This window comes from Cervus canadensis, chromosome 11 (genome assembly GCF_019320065.1).
Source record: "Cervus canadensis isolate Bull #8, Minnesota chromosome 11, ASM1932006v1, whole genome shotgun sequence".
Taxonomy (NCBI): Eukaryota; Metazoa; Chordata; class Mammalia; order Artiodactyla; family Cervidae; genus Cervus; species Cervus canadensis.
Window position 1 is genome coordinate 68,476,456 of NC_057396.1, and position 14,082 is coordinate 68,490,537.

Here is a 14,082-nt window from a genome sequence, read left to right on the forward strand (position 1 = left end):
AGCGGAAGGCCCGGCCTCGGTGCCTGCCGCCCCCCACCCTCCCCGCAGTCCCCGGGGGCCTCAGACTTGGGGCGGCTGAAAGTGCTGAGGGTCAGGCCCCCGGGCCCAGGCCAGGTGCCCAAGAGGGGAGTCGAGTGGGGGGGCCGGGGGCCTGGGGAGCGTGGGCGCGGCCAGTGCCCCAGGGCGGGGGAGGGCGCAGGGCCGGGGCGGGGCGGTCTTGTCATGTGGCCCAGGAGATGGCCGCGCTGTGCTCCTTGGCCTTCATGCGGAGGGCCGCGATGCTCGAAGTCTTGCGGTCCGGCTCCCCGTTGAGCTCATAGCCGTTGAGGCCCGGGCTGAGGCCCGCGGCTCCGAACAGGCTGCCCATGTGCGTCTGGCCCACGTGGCTGCCAGCCCCCGAGACGCTCAGGAAGTCGGTGACGCCGCTGGCCCCGGAGCCGGGGGGGTGGGCGTGCGGGGACATGCAGGCGGGCACCGGGTCACAGGGGACCACACACGCTGGCACGGGCGAGGCGGCCCCGTTATTGCCGATCCAGGATGGGTTCTGAATCTGGGGAGAGCGGAGGGGGATGTGTCACAGGCTGGCGGGACAGGGGGGTGCTTCCCTGTCCCTCGCAGGTGACCTCTCTTCACTTACAAACCCATCCTGATGATAAAACCACTCCAACCTCGGAGGCTCTCCAAACCTGCCTGGCCATCTAGCCCCCTAGGAGCCTCGGGGTTTTATGCTCTGGTTCCTCCGTTCCCAGGTCCAGGAGAGCAGCAGAAACTCCGTTTTAAGGATTGAACTCCAAATTCCATCAAGAGTCCAGTGAAAGGGTCATCCTGGGGCACAGCTCACCAGCTGAGGGCAGCCTCTGATTTTGTTTATTTGACCACACTGCTTGCGGGATCTTAGTTCCCTGACCGGGATCCCCCTGCAGTCAGAGTCAGAGTCCTAGTCATTGGACCCCCAGGGAATTCCTGGCAGCCCTGGATTTTAGACGCAGAGGCAGACTCTGTCTCTCCACCCATGGACCCGCTTGGGGTCAGCACCTGGGCCTCACCCCACTCCAGCTTCTCCCCAGGCCCAGCGCACCCTTGTGATTTGATCAATGGGAGGGGACACAAGCTCAGAGAGCTCTGGCATTGGGAACATTGGCTCTGGGGCCGTCCACTCTCAGAGTGGACGGTGGGGGCCTCAATTCTCTCAGAAGCCAAGGTCAGTAGCGGAGGTCCTAGGGGCTGGTGCCCTTGAGGCTTCAGAAGTAATTCAGGGTCCAAAAGGGCTGCCTTGGGAGGTGGTAAGTGGATGGATGGAACCAGGCAGGATGCCCACAGCTTCCTGGCTGGGGGTTGGGGAGGCGGGTGGAAGAGGTGGAAGGTGCTCGGGCAGCGGGTGAGGGGTTGAACTGGACACTTTGTCTTCTATCTGTGCAGCTAAAATCCTTTCCCCCTCCCCAGCTTCCCGCTCTAGACCCCGTTTTCCCTCAGCATTTACAGGGAGGCAGAGCTGGGGACTCAGCCAGAAATGCATCTCTCCTGGATGACGGGGGCGGTGGGGCGGATGATGGGCAGAACAGGCTCTGAGAAGGAGATGGTGCACCTCCCGGCCACGTGAAAGGGCTTCTCAGTGGTCCTGGAGCAGCTTCTGCCGGCCTGCCCCCGACCCCCACCCCACAGTGTTCGGTACTTTCAGCGAAGTTTGTAATAAAAGGAGTGACAAGAGATGCCATGGGGACTGCAATGACAGCAAGAACGCTTGCAGGTTCGGGTGATGGGGACCGCCTCTCTCGAGAAGCCTGGGGGATGTGGTGTGTGGTGCTGCATGAGAAGAATGAGCATGAGCCCCTCTGGCGTGTGAGGTCGGGCCGCAGAGGTCAAGGCCAAGGAGTCCGGGCTGGGGGGTGTCCATCCTCCTGGGGACAGAGGGAGGCTGGCTGGGAGGAGGGAGAGAGGAGAGAAAAATATGGGTGGGGTGGGAGCTGATGCAGGTGGTGTGTGTGCAGGAGACCACCCCCACTCCCCATTCCCCAGCCTCATCCCTGGGCCTGCCCCCTGCCCCCGACCATGTGAATCCTTGGAGCGGCAGGGGCAGCACGGGTCTCTTTGGGTACCCAGGGACCATGGGCTATCTCAGCTCCAGGAGAGTGAGAGGTAAGGGAGGCCTAGGAAGGCCTGTGGCCTGGCTCACTGCTGGGCGGGCCCAGGCTTGGGGCCGAAGGTGGAGGCCACAGCACAAGGAAGCCTGAGAGGGAGGAACTGGCCGCCTCTGCAGGGCAGGTTGAGGGACGTCAACAGCACTTGGCCCCAGAAGCATCTCTCCAAGGGTCCTGGCTGCCTGACTTCACCCACATCGCTTCCCGTCCCTTGACATCCCACTGAGGACCCGAGTGCCACCAGGATGAGGGGCCGATGGACAGCCGGGGAAGAAGACGCTCTGGAAGGGATGGGAAGAGACGGCCAGACGCCTGGGAGAGCCATGCACACGCAAAGCAACCTTCCTAAATCCATGTAGTTCACAAAGCACTTTTGCACAATCTAATGCGGACCCTCCAACAAGCTTGTGAAAGAATTGAGGCAGTTGCTTTTTTTTTTTGGCCACGTCGTGTGGGATGTGGGATCTTAGTTCCCCGACCAGGGGTTGAACCTGAGGCCCCCCGGCCGTTGAAGCATGGAATCTTAACCACTGGGTCACCAGGGAAGTCCTGAGGCAAGTGCTTTTAAAATCCCCAGTTCCTAGGTGAAGAAACTTGAGGCTCAGATTTGTGACTTGCCTGAACGGAGAAAGTTCTGGAGCTGAGATGACAGCCTAAATCCTGGGTCTCAGAATCCCACATTCATTCCAGCCTTGCCTCACTCATGTCCTCCAGCTTCGGGACCCCCTTCTCCTAGGAAACACTCTGGGTGGCTCCCGGTGGCCTAGAAGGACCCTGGCCTTCAGCATTCCTCAGTTCCGATGCCCGTCACCAAAGTGGCCGAAGGAAAAGTCATTCTCACCTCCTCCCCCAGTCTCCCCTTCCCTAAGGTCCAGCCAAGGCTGGGTCAACGCTTATGCTGGGCAGAGAGAATTCTGGGCTTCCCTCATCCTGGAGACACAAGTGCACTCCTGGAACGGGCCTGAGTCGGGGACTTGGAGCCCCCAGCTCTCTCTCTGGGGAGGGTGCTCCTCCTCAGGGCACCGGAGCAGGCAGCTGGGGGCAGGGACTCACCTGGGCGTAGTTCTCTGCTCGGGTGAGGAGGGGCAGCTCATAGGCCGTGGAGAAGTGGGTCCGGACCTGCTGCATTTGCCCAAAGCGTTCCCGCTTTCTCCACTTCGCCCTCCGGTTCTGGAACCAGACCTGCAGGACAGAGCAGTTGCCGCCGGGGTCAGGCCCGGAACTGGGGCCCCCGTGTTCGGGGCAGCACCAGCCTTGCCCTCAAGCCCCTCCGGCTGTAGTTATAGGGTCAAGACTGTGGGGCTACAGATAACACATCTACCTTGGTCTCTGTGCTCAAGAGCTGACAATCTGGAAGGATCGACGCTGAGAGCCGGGAAGGCAGTTTACACCCCAGTCGTAGGCGTGATGTTGGGCCAATAGGTTCATTTTTCTGAGCTTCAGAACCCAGAGCAGGCAAGTGTCACATGCACACAGAACACGTCACCAGTCATCTCAGCGGTCAACTAACCAGCCCTGACATGGGGCAGCCCAGTTCTCTGGGGCCACAGAATACTGGGCAGAATCTGATGACAGCTGTGAGTGCTTCACCAGAGATTCATTCTCCTGGGTGGTGAAGTGGTAAAGAACCCACCTGCCAATGCAGGAGATATAATAAGATGCCAGTCCGATCCCTGGCTCAGGAAGATCCCCTGGAGGAGGGCATGGCAACCCACCCCAATATTCTTGCCTGGAGAATCCCATGGACAGAGGAGCCTGGCGGGCTACAGTCCACGGGGTCACAGAGAGCCGGACAAGACTGAGTGACTAAGCACGCACAGAGGATCACACACGTGTGGTTTTTCCATCGTTTTCCAAAATGCCCGGGCTTCCTGGGACCTCTCGGCCTAGATTCGGAATTTCCACTTCCTGAATCCCCCATGCAGCCTTTTGTGGAAAGAGTCAGGACCTCTTGGGTTACAGCTTCTCTGGGAGACAGGGCTTCAGCTGGGCTGTCAGAGGACGGTCAGGGACAGCTTTGTGGAGGGAAGGTGGGGGATGGAGGGACAGAAGTCCAGGCTGAGTTTAGAAACGGCCCGGCCACGCCACCAGCTGGGAGAGCGATGGGAGGGGAAGGATCACGGAATCAGATGGTAGGGGCCCTCGAACACCAGGTAAGAGGGTCGCCATCTGTCACTAAGCACGGGGATGCTGCGTTGACTTGACCAGGGGACCTCTTGGGGATTTGTGGTCTCTGAGTCAGGTGTATGAGCCAGGGTCTTGTTTGATCATACTTAAGAAAAAAATTGAGAACCTTCAAACAAAAGCTATTGGGCTTAATAGAAGCTTCCTTTGCAGTAGCGTTTCTGGCAAGCTGAGAACTTTCCCGAGGCTCCTGGGCAAGAGCTGGCCTTGGGGTCTGGCACCCCTACGGGTGACTTGGGGTCTGGGGAGAGGGTGACGGGGACCAGGGAGGATGGGAGAGGGGGCGTGAGCAGGCTCGGCTGCAGGCTGGCTCCCAGGCTTTAGAGCTTCTCAGAGGGAGATTTCTGGCAGTTTGTTGCACACCTGCCCGCTGACTCCGGTGCAGGGCACGCCCCTGGCAGCAGGGCCCAGGGCACGGAGCTTCCTGGGAGGAGGGAGCCAGAGCTGGGCCGGAGGCCTTGGCCCGCCCCCTGCGGGGCGGCACAGAGGCTGCTGAGCCCATGGGTGCCCGCTGGCCTGCCCGGCGTTTCCATGGGCCTCAGTTTGTGCATCTGGAAACTGGGGCCAGCATCTGTGCTGCCAGCTTCCCGGGGGCTGTGCCTCCGAAGTCAAGGTGAGCTAGAGGGTAAGTGCTTCAGGGAGTTTTCAGACTTCGCCCTGGTTTATTTATAGCTCCTTTCCTACAGTCTTTTTCAGGAAGAAAGAAGTCAAAAAAGAAGGGGTAGGTGTGGCTCATGTTAGTGTGGGGAGGGAGCGGGGAGGAGGGAGGTGGGGCTGCACCTTCCCAGTCAGTATACAGGCACCAGCGTCACATATACACACAACACACACAACACACATACATACAACATACACACAACACACACACAACACACAACATACACACACACACACACCACAACATACACAACACACACAACACACAACACACATACACACAACATACACACAACACACATACACACAATACACACAACACACATACACACAACATACACACAACACACACACAACACACAACATACACACAGCACACACACACAACACACACAAAACACACACAACACACAATACACACAACATACACACACAACACACACAACACACATACACATAACATACAACACACACAACACACATACACACAACACACACACAACACACACAACACACACAACACACAACACACACAACACACAACACACACAACACACATACAACATACACACAGCACACACACAACACACAACACACACACCACACACACAACACACATACACACAACATACACACACAACACACACAACACAATACACATGCACACAACATACACACAACACACACAACACACATATACAACATACACACACAACACACATACACATAACACACACACAAGGAGAGGTGAGTCTGCACCGTCCTAGCCAGTATACAAGCACAAGCGTCACACACACACACATCCTGAGCTGCTGGCATTTCAACATCACTTTGTTTTCCATCTTGATGCTGGTGCAGGAGAATCCGCTCTCCTGTGTCCCCCACTGGGGGCTGATCCCCTCCCAGGCTGGGGCCTCAGCCCCTGTCCCAGAGCCTCCCGGGGGGGCCTCCCCTTTCCTCCCAGGGCTCCTGGGGTCCAGGCCCAGGCCGCCCACTGGGAGCCAAGGGCGGATCGGGTCTCCTCTCTGGGCCGCTGAAATGGGATCCCCCTTTATCAGTGGCCTGGAATGGGGGACTGGGGGCAGGATGAGAGAATGAATCAGAGGCGCTTGTTTTCATTTCATGTTTAATTTCCTGCAGGCTTAGCTCAGTCTTTCCGCTCCTTCCTCAGCCTCCCAGGGTTTTCTGGGGAGGGGGGAGGCCAGGGGGAGGGGAGAAGCCCACTGGAAGCATCTAGATATACGACTGCTTTCTTTCTTCGGGGCTGAGAAGCCTAGAAGTGAGGTTGCCGCCGTGGTGGGGGCCTCCCCCTTGAGTCTCCGTGGACTCAGGTCTTATGGTGGGAGACACGGGTGGGGAAGGAGGAAGTTGGTGTCCTGCAAAGGGGGCCTGGGGGTGAGGGGAGGAGCACAGTGGGGGTAGATGGAATGCTGGCTGGTGGGGGGTGCCTGGAGCCCAGTGTAGGGGGCGGAGGCGGGGGAGAGGGGCGACCTGGGTTATCTGGGAAGACAGATGAGCTGGGGGAGAGGCAGCTGAGAGCGCTCAGCCTTTGGGAAGGGAGTGAAGAAGGTCAGGCAGAGGGGTTTATTTGCAGGTTAAGATGGAGATCGTGGGAGGCGGCACGGCTGTGGGGAGCAGGCCGAGGGGAGCAGGCCGAGGGGAACAGAACTGCCCACCTCCAGCCCCTGCCCCCAGGGCCTCACCATGCAGACGAGGCTGGAGCTTTTCTGCCCAGATAAGGCTTAAGCTCCATTAGCTTCCTGGTCTTCACTCTCATCATGCATAAACTTGGGTGGTGGCAGGGGTATCCTCCCGGGCCCCATCTGTGCTCACATGCATGGGCCCCCGAGGCTCAGAGCATCCTCCTATTTCTGACCCTTGAAGCCAGGGGCGCTGACAGCTGCACCCCTAGAGGCCCTGGGCCTCAGGCTGTGTAGCCCCTAGGCTCGTCTCCACTGGGCAACCCTGGGCAGGAGAAGGGACCCGGCGGCCCCGGCCTTCCCTTCAATGCGTCACAGCAGCCCAGGACCATCCCGCTCCCGGCCCACCCCGGCCTGGACCCGCTCTGCACGGGCCTCTCCCCAGGGAACCAACCGTCTTGGCGGAGGCCCCCGATAACCGCAGCCCATCTGGGGCCAGGGCGGGGTGGCCCAGGGCGGGGAGGCCTATGTCTTATTGTCTTCAGACACCAGCTGCGGAGATTGGAATCCCAGACAGCACAGAGGCCCCTGCAGCCCCTGGAGCGGCTCCAAACTCCAGGTTTCTTCCCAGGAAAGTCCATCTCGGAGGTGGGGGGACCCGTCCCTGTCCCCACCATCACTCTGCGCCAGGTACCTGGCTTCCCATCAGCTGAGTACGGGCCCCCAACAAACTCATCCGAGGCAAGCAGGAGGTTCCATCCCCACTCCCCTCCTCCATCCCCAGGGCATTGCCAGGCACAACCCAGAGGTCTGACGCACTTGCCGATCCCACCCACCCTGCTGCCGTTATACGAAGTAAAGCCTCAGAACAATTAGGCACGTGTTCTTGGTGCAGCAAACTACAGGAAAAGAAGGACTGGGCTGGAACTCAGGGTCCCTCATTCTCTTCTCAGCACAGCCACCCCATCACCTTTCCTGAGTAACCTGGTCACGGGTGATGGTTTCCTGCCTCTGGGTCTCTTCTTCCTCGATAGCAAATGAGAGAACGAGGCGGTCCTCTCCAGCACTGCTGCTGCTGCTAAGTCGAGTCAGTCGTGTCAGACTCTGTGCGACCCCATAGACGGCAGCCCAACAGATTCCCCTGTCCCTGGGATTCTCCAGGCAAGAATACTGGAGTGGGTTGCCATTTCCTTCTCCAGTGCATGAAAGTGAAGTCACTCAGTCGTGTCTGACTCTTAGTGACCCCATGGACTGTAGCCTACCAGGCTCCTCCGTCCATGGGATTCTCCAGGCAAGAGTATCTCCAGCACTAGCCTTCTAGAATTCTGTGGTCTTCCCCTCAGATGATAAGACGGGCAGCACAGCACAGTTCCCCTTTTTGCTTTGGCGGCTGGGAAGCTCAGCGTCGAAATTGGCGCTCAGTGAAATCTATGATCCTTAGCTTAGCCTAGATCTTTGACATAATTACCTTCCCATTTCATGACGTTGTTATTGTTCTAGGATGAAAATAATAAATCTTTTAAGTGTAAGCTGCCCCAGCTCCTTTTTGGAAGCAGGCATAAATGTGTGTGTGTGTAGAGAGAGAACACTCTGCTTCAGCTGTATTCTGGTGCCTGAAAAATGCTAAACATGCTGCAGTGTCATTTCGTGTGTTTACTAGAAGGATCATCCTATCAATGCTAAGTGAATTCTACTCCTGGGCACTTCTGTCCATTTGTTAGGGACTCACATGTGCACACACACGTGTACACATGTATCCGGCACATAAAATGGACAGTTCGCTTCACATCAACACAGCACCTACAGGAATGTCCCATAACCAGCGGCTCTCTCTCCACCAACTCCTGACACTCCTCTCAAATCCACTGGCTGAGCTGAGGCCAGATGCTGAGGTTCCTGTCCAGAGTCTGGGGCGCCAGAAGTCATATGACTCAGGTGAGACAGTGGGTGTGAGAAGGTTTCTGGAACCACAGTGAGGCCTCAGCTGCCTGTCTTCCTTCCCCAAACACTCACTGTGAGCTGGAGAGGAATAAGGTGGGAAGCTTGCTTTAGGGAATTTATGAATAAATGAGCTGACTGTTCAGAGTCCCCTGCTGTTTCTGGATGGCTGTGTATTTACTGGCAACTACCAGTCTCTTTTACACGTTAGCCATTTTAGATGAAAACATTTCTGGACCATGTTATTAATACAAATGTCTCTGCCTTGTTAAACAGAGACTGATGAGCCTTTTATTGACACCGTAGGGCTTCCCTGGTGTCTCAGACAATAAAAACTCCACCTGCAATGCAGGAGACTTGGGTTCGATCCCTGGGTTGGGAAGATGGAGAAGGACTGGCTACCCATTCCAGTATTCTTGCCTGGAGGATTCCACGGACAGAGAAGCCTGGTGGGCTACAGTTCATGGGGTCTCAAAGAGTCGGACACAACTGAGAGATTTTCACTTTAGGAGCACTCTACTTTCCTGGTGGCTTATGCGGTAAAGAATCCTCCTGCAATGTAGGAAACCTGGGTTTGATCCCTGGGTTGAAAAAATCCACTGGAGAAGGGAATGGCTACCCACTCTAGTATTCTTGCCTGGAGAATCCCACAGACAGAGGATCCTGGCAGGCTACAGTCCATGGTGTCACAAGAGTCAGGCATAACTGAGTGACTTTCACTTCACTTCAGGAATACTCTGCAGAAGATTCTTTAGTGAAAAAATGCAAGAAGGGCACCCTTGGGGTCTGCTGAGTAACAGGGCTCTTAGTCCTGGCATTGAAAGGACCCCAGCTGAGCTGTGCTGCTTCTTTAAAAAGATTCCTCTTTGCTTTTAAGCTGTTGATTTCTAAAGCCCACTGGAGAGGGAAAAACTATTACCTGCCAACACTTGATTTGCTATTTCAACATGGTTTGGGTTGGGAAGGCAGGCTGAACATGGCATTCACTTAGTGTTACATTGAAGCTCGAGCTTTAGTACATGGATCTTGACATCTGTGGTTGGGGTACTTAGAGGACTTTGCATCCTCTCTGGTTTTTCCTTCATTACAATTTCATGCAGGGAGGGGAGACACACCTCTCTGGACAAAGGAGGTCAGTTGGTCCACATATATTTATTTTTTGCCTTTTCTGATCTTAGTTCAGCCTTCTCTAATTGGTGGGGATTATAGTGATGAAAAATCAGATTGTACCTGCCTTCAAGGAGCTCATATTCTAGTGAGAGGAGACAAACAGATGACATAATTTAAGCCAATAATAAATTCTAAGATAAAATAGGACAAGGTGAAAAAAAAAATAGGACAAGGTGGTAGAAGGTGACCTGGTTTTGTATTGTGTTAGGTTGAGCTGTGTTGTGTTGTGTTGGGTTGGGTTGAGCTGTATGGGGTCCCACTGTGGTGCATTGAGTTGTGTTGGCTTGTGTTGAGTTCTGTTGGGTTGAACTGTGTTGGTTTAGGTTGTGATTGGTTGTGTTGAGCTGCACCGGGTTGGGTTCTGCTGGGTTGGGTTGAGCTGTGTTGGGTTTTGTTGTATTGTGTTGGGTTATGTGGGTTGTGTTGGGCTGTGTTGAGCTGTGTTGGGTTCTATTGAGTCAAGCTGTGCTGATTTGGGTCATGTTGTATTGTTTTGTGTTGAGCTGTGTTGGCCTGTGTTGAGCTATGTTGGGTTGAACTGAACTGTGTTGAGTTGAGCTGTGTTGATTTTGGTTATGATGGGTTGTATGTGTTGTGTTGGGCTGTGTTGGTTTAGACTATGTTGTGTTGTGTTGGGCTCTACTGGCCTGGGTTGAGCTGAGCTGTGTTGACTTGAGTTGTGTTGTGCTGTGCGAGCTGTGCTGGGTGTGCTAGGCTCTGTTGAGTTGTATTGTGTTGACCTGACTTGAGTTGTATTGAGTTGTGCTGAGCTATGTTGGGTGTGCTGGGCTCTGTTGAGTTGTGTTGAGTTGAGTTGTGCTGTGCTGAGCCGTGTTGGGTGTGCTAGGCTCTGTTGAGTTGTATTGTGTTGACTTGAGTTGTGTTGTGCTGTGCTGAGCCGTGTTGGGTGTGCTGGGCTCTGTTGAGTTGTATTGTGTTGACTTGAGTTGTGTTGAGTTGTGCTGAGCCATGTTGGGTGTGCTGGGCTCTGTTGAGTTGAGTTGTGTTGACTTGAGTTGTGTTGAGTTGTGCTGAGCCGTGTTGGGCGTGCTGGGCTCTGTTGAGTTGAGTTGTGTTGACTTGAGTTGTGTTGAGTTGTGCTGAGCCGTGTTCGGTGTGCTGGGCTCTGTTGAGTTGTGTTGTGTTGACTTGAGTTGAGTTGTGTTGTGCTGAGCCGTGTTGGGCGTGCTGGGCTCTGTTGAGTTGAGTTGTGTTGACTTGAGTTGAGTTGTGTTGTGCTGAGCCGTGTTGGGTGTGCTGGGCTCTGTTGAGTTGTGTTGACTTGAGTTGAGTTGTGTTGTGCTGAGCTGTGTTGGGTGTGCTGGGCTCTGTTGAGTTGAGTTGTGTTGACTTGGGTTGAGTTGTGTTGTGCTGAGCTGTGTTGGGTGTGCTGGGCTCTGTTGAGTTGAGCTGTGTTGACTTGAGTTGTGTTGAGTTGTGCTGAGCCGTGTTGGGCGTGCTGGGCTGTTGAGTTGAGCTGTGTTGACTTGAGTTGTGTTGTGCTGTGTGAGCCATGTTGGGTGTGCTGGGCTCTGTTGAGTTGTATTGTGTTGACTTGACTTGAGTTGTGTTGAGTTGTGCGAGCTGTGTTTACTTGAGTTGTGTTGTACTGAGCCGTGTTGGGCGTGCTGGGCTCTGTTGAGTTGTACTGTGTTGACTTGAGTTGTGTTGAGTTGTGCTGAGCCATGTTGAGTTGTGCTGAGCTGTGTTGAGCTGAGCTGTGTTGATTTAGTCTATGCTTGTCTGTGCTGGGCTGTGCTGAGCTCTGTTGGGTTGAGCTGTGTTGGTTTAGGTTACGTTCTGTTGTGCTGTGTTGAGCTATGTTGGGCTCTGCTGGGTTGTGCTGGGATTAGTGTTTTGATGGTTGGGTGATGGTAGGGGGCAATAGTCATGGCAATTGGGAAGACTTCTCAGAGGAGGCATACTGAGCAGGAACCTGAAAGATGGAGGAGGAGGCAGCCAGCTTGGGCCAAGAGAAGAGTTGGATTGTCTGGGTTTCTGCCCATGGGGCGCCATGGACGTCTTTTCAGTTCCTCCTGTTTCCTTTCTAAGAGATAGGCCTTCCAGAGCAGAGACCCATCATCATCATCACCTCCTTCGCGAGAGAGCTTGGACTCACACACCACACATAACTCAGAAGCATAGCCGATGGGCTCCTTGCCCCTCCCCTGGGAGCCCCAGGCCAGCTCCAACCAGAGCAAGAAGCAGGATGGGAAAGTGAACAAAAACAGAACTGCTCTGGTTACGGCAGGTGTGCAAGGGGCGAGCTCCTTGCACTGAGGTGAGGAAAGCCCTGGTGTGACTGGGGACGGTCAGGCGGTCCGGGCTCGGGCCACCGGCGGAAGGGGCCAGCCCACTCCCCCTGCCCTCCCAGGCGCCCTCACTGACCTGCACGCGGGCCTCGGTGAGGTCGGTCCTCATGGCCAGCTGCTCCCGCGCATACACGTCGGGGTAGTGGGTCTTCTGGAAGACCTTCTCCAACTCCTCCAGCTGGTAGCTGGTGAAAGTGGTTCTGTTCCGCCGCTTCTTGCCCTTGTTGCTCTCCGAGTCGGCCTTCTCCAGCGGGCTGGGGAGGTCGGCGCTGGCGCGGTCCTGGGGCCCCTTCACCCCAGCTTCCTTCACACTGAGGTAGCTGCTGTCCATCCCCACCGTGTCAGAGTCGGGTGGCAACTCTGGCTCACCCAGGGAGCTCTCTTTGGCTGAAGGGGGAGGAAACAAAGTCAAAAAACCAATGGCCGAGCCCAGCACGAGAGGTAGGAGGGACGGGGGAGCCATTCCCTGCTTTTCCCTTCTCGGGGAGGTATTAGATGCAAGGTCTGGAGGCCTGGGTACTGATGTCATTAACGTGCTGTGTGACCTTGGGTAAGTTTCTTTCCCTCTCTGAGCCTCTTTACCATTATGTCAGCACGAGCCCCTTTTAGCACCTACGTCCTGTGACTCCGGGCCAGCCGATCTGACCTCTATAACATTGACCCTCCATCCCCACTGACCCTGGGCTCCTCCCTCTAGAAGGACTCCCTTTGGCCAGAACTTCTCCTTTGGGTGTTGAGGATGTTGACTCAGTCCTTTGGACTCAAAAGCTCAGCCAGCAGCCATGTCTGGCCCAACTGGCCTTCAGGTGAGAAGGAGAGGCTCTTCCTTGCCTGGCCTCGTTCTATTTGGGGTTCAGCATCCTCCCCGCACCCAGGTCGGGGCTGTGTTTACTAAGGAAAGAGGGGGTCCTCCCCGTGATATGCCCAGCATGCTGAGCCGGGGGCCCCAGCAGATTTACACAAAGCTCACCGCCCCAGAGCCCACAGCCACCGCTGTCTAGCAGAACGGGACTCTGCCAGCTGATTCCTGGATGCTCAGAGCTGGCAAGGACATTAGCCAGTGCAGGTCAAGGTGAGGAGACAGAGGCCAGGGTGGGAGGGCCAGGTCATCCTCGTTCAGATAGCCCCGTCAGCGCCCTGGGCAGACACACTCGCCCCAGGGCAGAGGTTAGGGGACAGGCTCTGCAACTGGCCCCAGGGTGTGAGTCCCCCCGTGTCTGACTCCTGAGCTGTGTGCTTGGACCGTTCACTGAACCTCTCTGTGCCTCAGTTTCCCCCTCTACGAAACGAGGGCACAGATACTTGGATCTCCCTCATGGGGTAGCTGTGGGATTAAAACGGCTTACAGGTAGTTATTCCCCATTCTGGTCTAGACTTGTGAGCAGCAGAAGAGTCCAGCCCTGGAGGAGTCCTCCCAGTGGGCAGGGCCCTCCCAGGAGCCCCGAGCACAGGAGTGGGTGCGGATGGGGTGTGAGTTCCTCTCTGAGCCAAATTCCATTGGGGACTGCGACTTTTAGAGAGTGAAATAACATACAGGATAATAAGACACGTGTGGGGAGCATCTGACAAAACCTTTCACATGTGAAAGCTCTGATCACGACAAGCATTTGCGGTCGGTGTGGGCTTGCACCACTCTGACCTTCGGTCTCCTCTTCTGGGAATAGATCTGAACCGCAGGGGTTAGGTATCATCAGGACGGTGCCTCTAGCCCCAGTCCCTTGATTCCGACCAGATCCTGGAGCCGAAGCTTCGGATCCGCCCTCCACCCTCCCTGGCGCTGTGTTTACTGGGGGCTCCCTTATTGCTGGGGAGCTGAGAGGGACAGGTTGCCTCTGTCATCCCCTCCAAGGCGGTGAGGAAAGGGAGTGGAGGTTAATGCTCAGAGCAGGCCTGGAAGCAGCTTTGGGAGGCTGTTCCTGAGGGCCACGGATGCCAGCAGGCTGGGGGGCCGGCCCTCGGGCACCATGGAGGACACCCGTGTGAGTCCAGGCACACGCAGACCGCCACGGCTTCGGTGACAGCGTCATGCAAACTGCAGCTGGC

At 55.9% G+C, this 14,082-nt stretch overlaps 1 protein-coding gene across 1 annotated transcript in view; it reads right to left on the reverse strand.

Moving 5' to 3' along the window:
• Nucleotides 1-213: 213 nt before the first annotated feature.
• The window catches only part of ALX4 (ALX homeobox 4), a 45,092-nt gene continuing 31,223 nt past the window's right edge, over nt 214-14,082 (reverse strand). The window contains exons 2-4 of the mRNA XM_043482445.1: nt 12,116-12,426; nt 3,192-3,320; nt 214-550 (exon numbers count right to left, since the gene is read on the reverse strand). Coding sequence (XP_043338380.1) covers nt 221-550; nt 3,192-3,320; nt 12,116-12,426 — 770 coding nt within the window. The 3' untranslated portion in view covers nt 214-220. The remainder of the gene's footprint in view (nt 551-3,191; nt 3,321-12,115; nt 12,427-14,082) is intronic.